This window comes from Centrocercus urophasianus, unplaced genomic scaffold, assembly GCF_019232065.1.
Source record: "Centrocercus urophasianus isolate 14NV4802_14NV808 unplaced genomic scaffold, USGS_Curo_1.0 seq_14, whole genome shotgun sequence".
Lineage (NCBI taxonomy): Eukaryota > Metazoa > Chordata > Aves > Galliformes > Phasianidae > Centrocercus > Centrocercus urophasianus.
Genome location: NW_024884586.1, coordinates 17,470,492 through 17,482,131, shown reverse-complemented (window position 1 = coordinate 17,482,131; position 11,640 = coordinate 17,470,492). Strand labels below are relative to the sequence as shown.

The 11,640-nt window shown below is 44.9% G+C and overlaps 1 protein-coding gene across 4 annotated transcripts; it reads left to right on the top strand.

Annotated features, from left to right (window-relative positions):
* Positions 1 to 430: 430 nt before the first annotated feature.
* PPP1R14D (protein phosphatase 1 regulatory inhibitor subunit 14D) lies at positions 431 to 11,436 on the top strand. Of its 4 annotated transcripts, none has more exons than XM_042814567.1 (5): positions 431 to 545; positions 4,466 to 4,838; positions 7,921 to 8,016; positions 8,232 to 8,264; positions 9,655 to 11,436. In XM_042814567.1, the coding sequence occupies exons 2-5, from the start codon at positions 4,656 to 4,658 to the stop codon at positions 9,733 to 9,735; spliced, it is 393 nt and encodes a 130-aa protein (XP_042670501.1). In that variant the 5' UTR covers positions 431 to 545; positions 4,466 to 4,655; the 3' UTR covers positions 9,736 to 11,436. The 4 variants fall into 4 exon arrangements, with proteins under 4 accessions (XP_042670501.1, XP_042670500.1, XP_042670499.1 ...); XM_042814566.1 differs by having other exon boundaries at positions 4,463 to 4,838; XM_042814565.1 differs by having other exon boundaries at positions 4,419 to 4,838.
* The last annotated feature ends 204 nt before the right edge of the window (positions 11,437 to 11,640 follow it).

The window sequence follows — 11,640 nt, the reverse complement described above, 5'->3', positions numbered from 1 at the left end:
TTCTTTTTTCTTTTTTCTTTTTTCTTTTAATTTCTGGAGAGCTTCAGTAATGTCTGTTTTAAGTGAGGTCAGCCCCAGGACCAAGGACTTTTGCTGGAAACCTCTCTCCATTACAGCATCACTCCTTCCAACTCAAGACCTGCTCCCAGCCCAAAGCTCCTATCTCAGGCCTCATCTTCTGCCAAATGAATTATTCCCCGTGACTCCAGCTGAGCCGTGTGTTACTCATATTAGCGTGAAGAGAAAGCAGGCTGTGTGATTTTATGGCTTGGGAGTGTTTTAAAAGGGGTCGTGAAACAGTGAGTCATGGTTACTGTTTGTCTTTCATGGGGCGAGAAGTGCCTGCTCTTAGCCCTGCAATAATAACTATTCAGCTGGGGGGTTAAACTACACAGTGGCTTAATATTTGACCAGGATCATTGCAGCTCTTCGACATGCACAGCTTGCAGCAAATCACACAGGAGCCTGCGTCACCAGCCTTGATGTCACCACTGAGGGGACCCCAGCAGCTCTGGGCACCTGGCTGCTGTGAGGCATAGATCCAGGTAGGCACACAAACAAGGAGGACTTGCTGGACTTCGCCCAGCCAAGTGGCACCGCGGTTTGCGGCGGCTTCCCGACAGCACGCAGGCTGCTGCAGATGGCTCCACTCTGCTTGGCTTTATCTGGGAACCGCTCCGTGTGTACCTAGTGCTGGGGAGACAGATTTGCTTGCTTGCTTGTTTTGTCATATTTGCCTCAGGTTAAACCTCCTGGTGTGGTTTGCGGGCGAGACCCGGATACAAGTGACGGCACAAAGATGTGTCAAGGGAAGGAGACAGGGAGGGATCTCACAGACCGTGACTAACAACCCGTCCTGCGGAATGCAACCAGGGAAAGGATGACAGGCTGCTGAGTCCCCAGCAGAGCCTTTCCCACCGTTTCAAGGGCAGCTGTGGGAAGGGCACCACAAAGAGAGTGTGCTGTTTTTTTGGGGAAGTTCCTGTCTGCGTCCTGTGCGGCACTCTGGCTCTTCTTTTACTGTTGCTAGTCACGGTAAGGTGTTAAGGGCAGGAGGGCTCGGAAAAGAAGGCGAAATTGTACTGAAACTAGCTACGCCAGAAAGCATCTGCATTCTTGCCATGTCTGTGCTAGGCTTTTACAGGGAGATAGGTATGGAAATGGCTCCTTTTGTGAAGCAAATTGCCTCCCCTGGGCAGGAAGTAGAAGTTTAACATCTTCCATTTAAGTCCCCAGAGGCATCCTCAGCTGTTCTTGTTGGGCTGTGCGGTTCTCTAGGGCTCCTCCTCCTCCTTCCCCTCTTTCAGCAGCCACAGCCCCTGGATAGCCGCAGACAGGCCATCTGCCAGTGCCTCTGGAGATCGCTATCCCTCAGGTCCGGGGATGGAGATTTCCCGCAGGTCCCTAGCCCCCCTTCGAGGAGCTTGTGTCAGGACACACTTCTTGGAGCGAGAACTATGCGGACAGCCTGAAATGCTGTAAGCAGGTTGGGAAGCAAGAATTCCCTTCATCTTTCAGCCACTGCTTCTCTTGCCTCCAACTCCACTATTCCAGAGCTTGCATGAAAACACCAATCACACTTTCAGCGCTGTGGGTCTCCTTCTGTAGGGGAACAGCAGAGCAATATGAGAAGTAGAGCAACAAAACAACACGGATGGATTTTTCAGAGATCCCAATATGATCCATTCGGAATCAAACTGTCAGCTTCACCTAAGCATTGAGGGGTGGGGGTCATTCCTATGCCTGCCCATGCCTGCAAGAGGGTGCAGCATGTCCTTACCTTGTGGTGTCAACCTCATGATGGTACAGTCACCTCTGCTGCCTTTCCTGGCTTAATTTGTGTTAACTACCATGTTTGTAACCACAGGGAAAGTGATTATTTTCAAAGGAGGTGAAGAGTGGCTCCTGGATGATCGGAAGGAAAAATGTCATCTCTGGGCTGGGACTCGAGGGAAAGAGGCCAGTCTGCTCCTCCAGAAAGAGGAGCCGGGGCCCTGCTGAATTATTGATGGTGCATAACAGCCATCAGCTTGCAGAGAAGGAGAAGCACCATCTTCAGTCTCAGCTGTGGATGGAGGTCATCAGCTGCAAGAGGAATGTAACCAGAGCTCTCATGCCCTGGTGTCACGGCTGTTTGGCACAGCAGTACAAGCACTCAGCTCTCCCTGACACAGGCCCTTCCTTTGTAGAATTGAATCCCATTCTGCTCCTTTTGGAAGCAAATATTCCCTCTTAGGGCAGGCGTGCAGGAAGTGGCTGTGCACTCATGGAGGACCTGCTCTGGCCTGCTTTGTATGGGACACCTGGTGCTGTGCACTGGAACTGGCACCACGCCTTCACAGGGTGTTTTCACACATCGTCTTTGAGCTTCTTCCTCTTATTTAATGATTGATTCAATTACCTTATTGCTGGAGCAGCCCTACTTAATCAGTAAGCATTTATTTCTGTACTTCCAGCTTCTCGTAACAAAGAGTTCATGAGTAAGCACGTATAATCCATAGTGGCATAACAAACATCCTGCGAGGCTGCTTGCTTTGGCTTGCAGCTATCCTGAAAGGCCTCTGGCATTCCCCTGTAGCTGACCCAGGCGGCACCAGGGCACCATGCTTATTGCTTTGTTGATAAAGTGCAAGCAACAGGGTGAGATTGCCTGTGGCCTTCTCACATGCCTTATCTCAGCCTTAGTTTGCACTTGAGCGAGGTTACAAGTAACAGTGGCCCCAGCTGATTGCACAGCAGGCATTAGGGCCGGGTGTTCCCCTCTTCTCCACATCCATCTCATGCTTCATAAATTTGGCTCAGTCCATTTAGAGTTGTGGAAGAGTAATAGGGTTGTTGCACAGAATTGGGGGAAGGGGGACAACTTTCTGCTGGAACCTTCAACTGCAGTAGATTTTGGGTTGACCACTTTCCTTGATCTTAGTGCCATTTCCTCAGAAAAATCTGTCAGCATTTGGGGCAGTAGGAATAACAGGAAAATGTCAGTCTTTGAACACCAGGATAGAGCATTTCTGTATGTAGACAACTGATGCCTGGCATCCTTTGGTTCAGATTTACGATGTGGTCAGCCAGCCTATTAACCTCTGGAAAGTCAGTAGTTGTAAACATGTCAGAAGATGTTTGAGGGGTTTTGGAATGTTAAAAATCTCTCCTCAGGGAGTATGATCCCAGCCTCTCTTGTTATGGATTTTTTCTGGGTGATTTTGGTTAAATAAGACAGCTTCCAGAGTGAAACTTGAGAGGGAATACAGTCAAGTAGTGAGGAAAAATGAGGAAAGCTTAGTAAATTAATTACCTGACAGCTCTCTCCTGAATACAAACTTTAGGCTGTCTGCAAAGCAGGGAACAAGGACACCATTTTTAGGTGTACTTTATCCTTCCCTGTAATGCTGCTGAAGCATGCTTCAGAGTCAGAATTTTGCAAAATTTTCTGTCAGAAAATCTTTGGGTTTTGTTCAAACTTAGGGAAAAAGAAGGGCTGGAGTGCTCCATTTTCTTATTGGCCCATGTAGGACTTGCTGTTGGCCAGTTGCCTCTGTCCCTCTGGGCACAATTACCTGGTTGTGACAAGGGGACCTGGTATGACTTCCAGAGGATGCCAGCACTGGCATATCTTCTTTTCCCACACAGCCCATGGGACTGGAACTGCTGATGTGCTTTACAACAGAAGGTCTCAGTTCAGGTTCAGCCATTTGACCAGGCAGCGCCTGCAGCAGGTCACAGGAGGGCTCTGGGGATGGCTGGATAAAGGGGTGTGACACAACATCTGGGGGAAACTGGCAGTGCATAAACAAGTCCAGTCTGATTTCTGCCCCTCTGTACTGCACTGCCCATGTCCCCTAACATAAGACAGGGCAATAATGTTGCAGAACTTTAAACCCTCTTCTGTTAAGAAAGAGATTATAAACCAAACAATGGTAATAAACACTCTAGCAGTTTACAGTGCTTCAGCAGATGGACCTATTTACCATCTATAATTACCTTTTTACAAGAAGGAGATAATGCTTTATCCGTTAACCTGCAGTACTTTGTCGCACTACATATAGCTTTTTTTTAATAAGAACACAGATAATTTGTTTTACTGCTGAAATGCCTTGCTCAGATGACCTCAAATTCAGATCGTCAGGTTTTCTAGACAGAAGTTTTACAGAAAGCTAGAAGAAATGGACAGACTGCAGAAGAGGTTAAATGGGGAGTGCTGATTCTGAGTTTGGCTGGTAACACCACTGACCTAGCACTCCCATCCTTGTAAAAGAGCGGATCAGCCCATTGGATTTGCACACACACGTCAGTTGCATCTGTAGGAAAAGTAATTCAAAACCTTCTCTTCCCCACCTCCTGCTGCTTCTTGGAGCTGATGTACGTTAAATATTAACAACCTTTGTTCATCGGTTCCCTGCTTCACTTTTTAACAGCAGATGTTATTACACCAAGCCATCTCCCTTCTCTTCCTGCTCATCAGCAGCATCCTGTGAAACCCAAGAGCCTGCTCTTGTAACCCTGCCTACAGCACCTGCCACTGCTCCCTGGCATTGCCAATGCTGCCTGCCTTCGACATCCACAAGTGGCTTGTGCTGTGAGCCAGGAGCTGTGGGGAGACACTGCTTACAAGACGGAGGAGAGCAGCCAGGAACAAAGAGGAGGAAGTGGTGAGGATGGCCAACAACTCCAGCGCATTGCCCCGGGTGACTTTCCAGACTCCAGAGAAACCTGGGGAAGAATCGTCACACAGAAAACTGGGCAAGTTAACCATAAAGTACAACCGCAAAGACCTACAGCGTTGGCTAGACCTGGAGGAGTGGATCAATGCCCAGCTGCAGGAGCTGTATCAGTACCCGGTGAGTAGCTGGGGCAAACCAGCTCCTCGCTCATTGAGGGAATGAGATGAGAGGCTGTATGCAGGGATAGAGGTGTGCTTGCTTAGCTTACTGGAAATAGATCCTTGCTATCAGTTTTACTGCTAGCAGTACCTGAACTAGCTGGGTTTGACGTACTCAGTGCATCCTTCAAGCCTTTGGCCATAACTTTGTGACTTTATCCTGAGGCACTGAGGATAAAACAGTATCTGCAGCTGCTGATGCTAGACATGCTACTGGCAGCAGGGGAAGAAAAACAAAGCACGTGCTCAAATTACACAACTCCCCAGAGCAGCCTTCCTGGCCTGCATTTTCGTTACCACCAGCAGCTGTCGGTCCTACATCATTCTTATGCACCTAAGAGTTGGGAGCATAACCAGGAGACTTGGGAGCAACGAGGTCCAGTGCCTCAATGGTGTAGGATAAGTGATGTTTCTGGAAGCACTTCTCAGAGTGGGAGCTGGCCTGAGAGGGATATACATTTTGACAGACCAGTGTATGTGCTGAGCCCCTTTGGAGGCAGGTTAGACCTTGCATTCCTTGGAAATTTAGGTATGTAGCCATCTCAGGCTGGACCTGTCTAGCAACATGCTCCCTCCTGCCTTCTTGCATCAGAAATGTCTGCTTTTACCATGGAGGTTTATGTAGCTTTAAAAGGACTAAAGCCATTTCCTCTATTTCATCCTGTCACTCAATATGATGCTAACTCTGCTTTTATTTTATTTGGTTTCACTGGAATCTCTCCATTTAACACCATTGTAAAGTTAAATGCAAGCACCTCAAGGCTGCTATGAGGAAACCTGCAGGTTTCATCTATCCAAGTTCCCCAAGGGGAAGTGGTTCTAGCCACCGCAAAATACCACTGTGCTCTGAGTAGAAACAAATGTTCCTGATAAGTAATGTCTGAGGGAGAAGATAGGAGACAATCTCATTTCCATCTTAAAATATGTATACATTTATTTTGTCTGCATTTATGAAACCAACAAAAAGAGAGAATTTAGAGTCCTACTGATGCTCACAACTTGAAGGACCAAACAAAAGGGACATGGTAGTTCTGAAGAGATGAGCAAAGAGAGTGGCTGCTGCTTCGAGCAACAGGACCTTTGGGTAATGACTGTAGTTTTAAAATATTAGTTCAGAGAGGGCTTTTTTGAGATAGATGTGAGGCATTTCTTGGTATCACCAGTAACATAATGCAAGATATGACTCTGTGTATTACTTTCACTTGTCTAAGTCTACAGATATACATCTGTAGAGATGTCACAACAACAACTCAGGCTACTTTATTACTTCTGTTTTTCTGTGAGTTGACTAACTGGGAGTTGTTTGTTGTTACCAGAGTAGCTCCACAGAGGAGATATTTTTTTTTTTCCAGTAGGCACAAGTGGGAAATGCAGCCATGCCCACATGGGAATTGATTGCAAATAGATTGCCTTTGCTAGCACCACTCCCGCACAACGGTTTTAGCAACTTCCTGGTGTACCAGGTCAAACTAAGACATTCCTGACAGGAACTACATAATGCAATGCTGATCCAAATCAGAGATTGTTAATAGCATACAATAGAAGTTTACATATTACCTTTTCAAATAAACAATAAATGACTTGTAAGCACCCAGAAGTCCAGCAGGTACTCCTGCCCTGCTCCATGCACTGCAGCAAGATGGTTTAGTTAGCCATGGTAGCTTGGGCTTCTTTGGATCCATTGACTTCCATCACATCAGCTCCCCATCATTTCCCCCTTTGCTCCTCCTGCCCTCGGCAGTGCAGTGTTTCTCCATGTCTTCCAGAAACCCACATGACAGCTGGAGTAAATGGCACTGCAGGGCCAATTGCCAACAAGATTAAATCCAACATCATCTCCTGATACAAATAATCTGATTGCTATGCTGTTTACTGCCATGAAGCTTTTCACAACAAAACTAAGATCTGGGAGACAATTTGGGTTTTCAAGACCTTTCCCTGCACTTGGAAGCAGAACCACAGTCTCAGCTTAGACCAGATCAACACCTGTTATCTAAATAGTCATGTGAAAACTATTATTTTTATGAAGAAATGCTGTATAGGTCACAGTACAGTATGTGTAACTGTTTTATTCTTAGTTATCAAGTCAGGTGTGTAACAAAGCTGAGCTCCTACTGTTTTTCTGCTTCCTCTCTGGCATGGTGTCAAAGACTGATGGGAAACAGTTTCTTTTTTTTCCCCATAAGTACTGTGTTTATTGTTTAATGTTTTACATGCCTGTCTATTAGGTGCTGTGCTTACTCTACTGAGTACTGTGATAAAATATCACTAGTGTCATGTTGTTAAAGGTTCATTTTGCAACTACATTGCAAAATGCAGCCTGCATTACAGTCTTGTAGGGGAATGTGGAGCTAAAATGTGCCTATGGCCAAGTTTACAAGTGTTCCCAAATAACATTCACTTGTACTGAGACTGTAACTCCTACCTCCAAAACTTGTGGGTCTCTCTTACATTAAAACTATATTCTATCCTCCCATTCCTAATAGAGAAAGCTGACAAATAGTAAGTTACACCTTTCAAAAGCATAGCTGTTTGCTTCTTCATTTCTGCAAAAATCCATAGTATAAATACCGACTATGTGAATGTATGCAGCCATAAAGCTTAAAATCTCCCTGTATTTGTAGTACCTCTTTGAGATTAAACCTGACGGGCTTCTGTTTGATGAACAATTTGCACGCACTCTTTTCAGAATTAGGTTGTCCCAAGCTGGATTACACTGCATTGTAGTTAGCAATTGACATTGGATATTCTTGAAAAGGTGTTCCCATCACAGACCGTGATCCCTGAGCAGGGATCAAGTATTGAGGTGGGAGCGGATGATGAATCAAGATGTGTGGCTGTAGCAGACAGCACACAGGTAAGACACCTCTTGGTAAGAACCTCCTTACTTTGAGATGATTTGTGTCTTGACGTCAGCTTTGCAGCATGGTTCTCTTGTAATTAGTTCCTTTTCAGATGCTCACTTCTTCAAAGATGGTCTCTAGAGTTCTTAAAAGTTTGAGGGTTATGAGCTATGCTGGTTTTTATTTTCTTCTTTTTAGCTAAGAGAGAAAACGGATGCAGAAGTTCCTGGACCAGTAATTGACCTTGAAGATCTCCTGGAAGTCCCCAATGAAGAACAGAAATTGAAACTACAGGTCAGACAGAGGAACTTGGTAACTTCAATATAGGAACTGCTGGTGTAATACAGTACAGTAATGTGTTTGGGTTGCAGAAAATGTACATACTATAATGTATGCTGCTTCCCTGTGTCTTGAAGCCAGTCAAGAATAGTAAGATTATATATCCTTTTTACAGCTGGAGGGAAGGGTCAACTTATGAAATATTAAAATGATGTCTCTCTGGCTTTCAGGAAATCCTCCATGAGTGCTCCAGTCCAACAGAGGTGAGTCAAGCACCACTGACACACATATATTATGCTGTGCTCTGAGTGCATGTTTGTTTATACAGACTATTGTTGGGCAGTGACTTCTTAGGTCAGTTTTACACACACTTTTTTCCCCCCCTGAACTTTACATGTCTCGATTTTGAGTTAGGGAGTTAAGGAAGCATCACTGTCACGGTATTCAAACAAACAGAGCCCAGTGTTCTGCTGCATGGCACACACATCAGACAGCAATTGACTTCCCCACACTCTGCAGTGTGCAGCAGAGTCCCCCGTCCCTGATTCAGTCACATGCACTGCATGTGAACATTATGCTCGGATGTTTTTCATCAATCTAAATGCCTTATCCAGCCTTTCAATTTAGCTGTACAATGACAAACAGCAAGTGAGACAGGTGCCTTTACAGTGCTGTCTTTACAGTGCTGTTACTTGCCCCGGAGAAGGCAAAGTTTGCACTAATCACAGAGAGTCACAGAATCATTAAGGTTGGAAGAGACTCTAAGATCATCTAGTCCAACCAATGATCCATTATAGCACTAATAATTACAAATAAACAAATCAAGAGCCAGACAATAAAAAAGAATTTGCAGTGTGAGAAACTCCTGGTTTCTGTGAACCGAGAGTGTTTATTTTTAGTATAACGTTAAATAAAATAATTTAATATTGTTTACAGTCTTTTAATTACTGGAGTGGAAGGCATAACCTGAACATCAAGCAGTCAAAACAGTTGCTTAGATTTCTGTTTGGAATAACCAGATGACCCAGTTTGGTCCGTAGTGCTTGGCTGTGTCAGCAGTGGGGTTTATGTCCATTAACTGCACAACTACCTGGCCTGCCAGTCCTCAACCCCTACTCCAGGTTATCATTAATCTTATGTGCGTCCTGCTCCACCCCCTTCTCTGCCAGCCACTTCCGTGTAGAACTGGCATTGATCCACTGAGATTTGCAGTCCCCAACGTGAAGCTTTACAGGTTCAGCAAGGAAGCAACGAGAGGGACAGCATGCTTTGCCCTACATTGGGAGGGCAGCAGAAGTGGGCAGGAGGTTATGGTGGCAACAGGAAGCAGGGGAACCTGAGACAACAGCATCTTGAGGTCATCTCAAGGTGGAACAAGCAGGCATTGGGAAGAAGGCAGGCTAGCTGCTGCAGAAAAAAAAGCAAACATGGCTGTTCCAGAGGGAGCCAGGGAAGGAAAGAAGAAGGGCTTTTAAATCCTGTTCAGCCATCAGAAGGTCTCATTTCCTAAGCTAGAAGATACATTTGCTTAATGTATGTCAAAATCCTGGTTTCTGCTCCTGAAGAGAAACGTGAATAATGTAAAAGGCATAGAACTCTTTGGGCCTGTGAGAAACGGAATTAACATCCTTCTTCCTACAATTCTTACTGTAGGACTTCATTACGGAATTGCTCAGTCGATTGAAAGGTCTCCGGAGAATCACCAATCCTCAGAAGAGGTTACCTCACCCATAAGGGACATCTAGCTTTGGTCACAAGGAAAAATGCATCTTTCCCATAAAAAAAAAACAGATCAGCAAGATCACTTCAGAATACATTTAGGATTTACTGTTATTAAGGAACTTCACTGAGTTCGTGAAATTTGTACCAGTGGCTTCAAGTCTCCACTCCTTCCAGATCTACATGCACAGCAGGAGGCTAAGCTGTATGTTTTCCTGATTCTCAAAGGGCATTTTAACCTGGAGAATGGGACAAGATGTCCTTCCTTTCGTTTCTTCTAGGAATTTCCAAGCTGGCTTGGGAGCAACAAATACAGTTCTCAGAAGCACATAAAAACTTCCTTCTTTCCATCCACTGCAAGGAAAACAAGGAACTGGTTATCACTCCTTCATCACCATGGAAAGTTGGTTACTGTGAAGCTGCACCTTGTTTCAAGTCTGGCTGGGACCCAACTGCAATCTTTTGCCTGTTACTGCCATACCTGTCTCTACAGCATCGCTCATACTTTATAGATCTTATTAAGCCTCTGTTAGCCATGAAGGTTCAACAGAAAATATACAGTAGGACCAAAGGAAAACATCCAAGTGCATCTGGTCAGTACTTAAGGGGAAGCTGACAAAATGGCTGCTAAGGCTAGTGGAAGAGAGATGTTTTTCCTCTTTGCAGAATTTAGAACTTGATGATCTAGAAGCATCTTCTACAGGAGCGAGGCCTGGGAATGATTTTTCTCACCATTTAAAGAGACATTGTAAAATACTTATTTTGTATATTAAAACAGAAAATCAGCCATGTGCTGCCTCAAAATCGCTCTCTTTTTATACACTACAGAAAACTGAACTGAAAACATACCTGCTCCTAAGCAGCAAGTCCTTCACAGACAGATAGGTCTCACAAATTAGAAATAAAGTAGGACACAGCCTTGCTGCACAAACTCTTCAGGCTATAACTAATGTGTGGCTGGAAAAATACAGAGGAAACTACATCCAGGCTCTCAGCAAGTGGGTAACTTGACACGTGTTGCAGGAAACTAAGACATCAAATGGAGGATGACTACTTACGCAGAGCAGTCTCTCACATTATGTCCCTATGCTGCCACCCAAACACCAGAGATGAGTTGGTGAGTTGCATCTGAAAGGACTTCTATGTACCACCATGTACTCAGGGGTGAATGCCTTTATGTTCGGCTTGATATGAGGCCAACAGGACATGCTTTCCCTCCCGAAGTCTCCAATTTGTAAGAAAAATAACAAAAATATACAGTGCAGGTTTGCACCTGCTGTAAGTCTGGCAGTGCTCGTAGATTCACACCTGCTGACACTGATGAATCACAGCTCTCAAGAACAGAGAGCAGCTTAGTGCCAAAGAGCTCTGAGCACCATTAACATCACAGACTAGATTCAAACAGAAGTTCAGACGGAAGACCCTGGTGGACAGGCTCCTGAGCTGTGTCCTCACTATAGCTGTCATTTGCTGCAGTGTAAGTTCACAGATGTCCAGATTAGTTACATATTCCATAAAGCAGCTTTTATTCTTCTGAGCTGTGACAGCACGAAGACCTATAGGGCCATTTCTCCAACACAAGAGACAGATTTTTCTCCACGCAGGGAGTTAATTCTGTACCCACTCAATTTGGAGTGATGAAAAGACAATTTTTTTGCTGTACTTTAAAGGTGTAGAACCGAGGGGAAAAAAAAGCTTTTGGAACTCTGCTTGAGAGAAGTTGTCTTTGTGTGTTCTCTTCCAACAGCAGAAAAATGAGCAAGCTGTAGCCCCTGTGATATGCAGTTTTTCCACTATATCAAAACATTACCGTAGTAGAAGAGTGCACTTCAGGTGAGCACAAAGATACAACTGTACAAAGCAAGATGATGTGGCCACTGTTAGTTGACTTCTCATCTCTGGCGCAAAAGAAAACAACAT

Excerpts from the sequence above, each read along its gene's own strand:
- PPP1R14D (XM_042814567.1), top strand. The coding sequence starts at position 4,656 with ATGGCCAACAACTCCAGCGCATTGCCCCGGGTGACTTTCCAGACTCCA. Across the intron at positions 4,839-7,920 it reads AGGAGCTGTATCAGTACCCG|CTAAGAGAGAAAACGGATGC; the intron begins GTGAGTAGCTGG and ends TCTTCTTTTTAG. Across the intron at positions 8,265-9,654 it reads AGTGCTCCAGTCCAACAGAG|GACTTCATTACGGAATTGCT; the intron begins GTGAGTCAAGCA and ends TTCTTACTGTAG.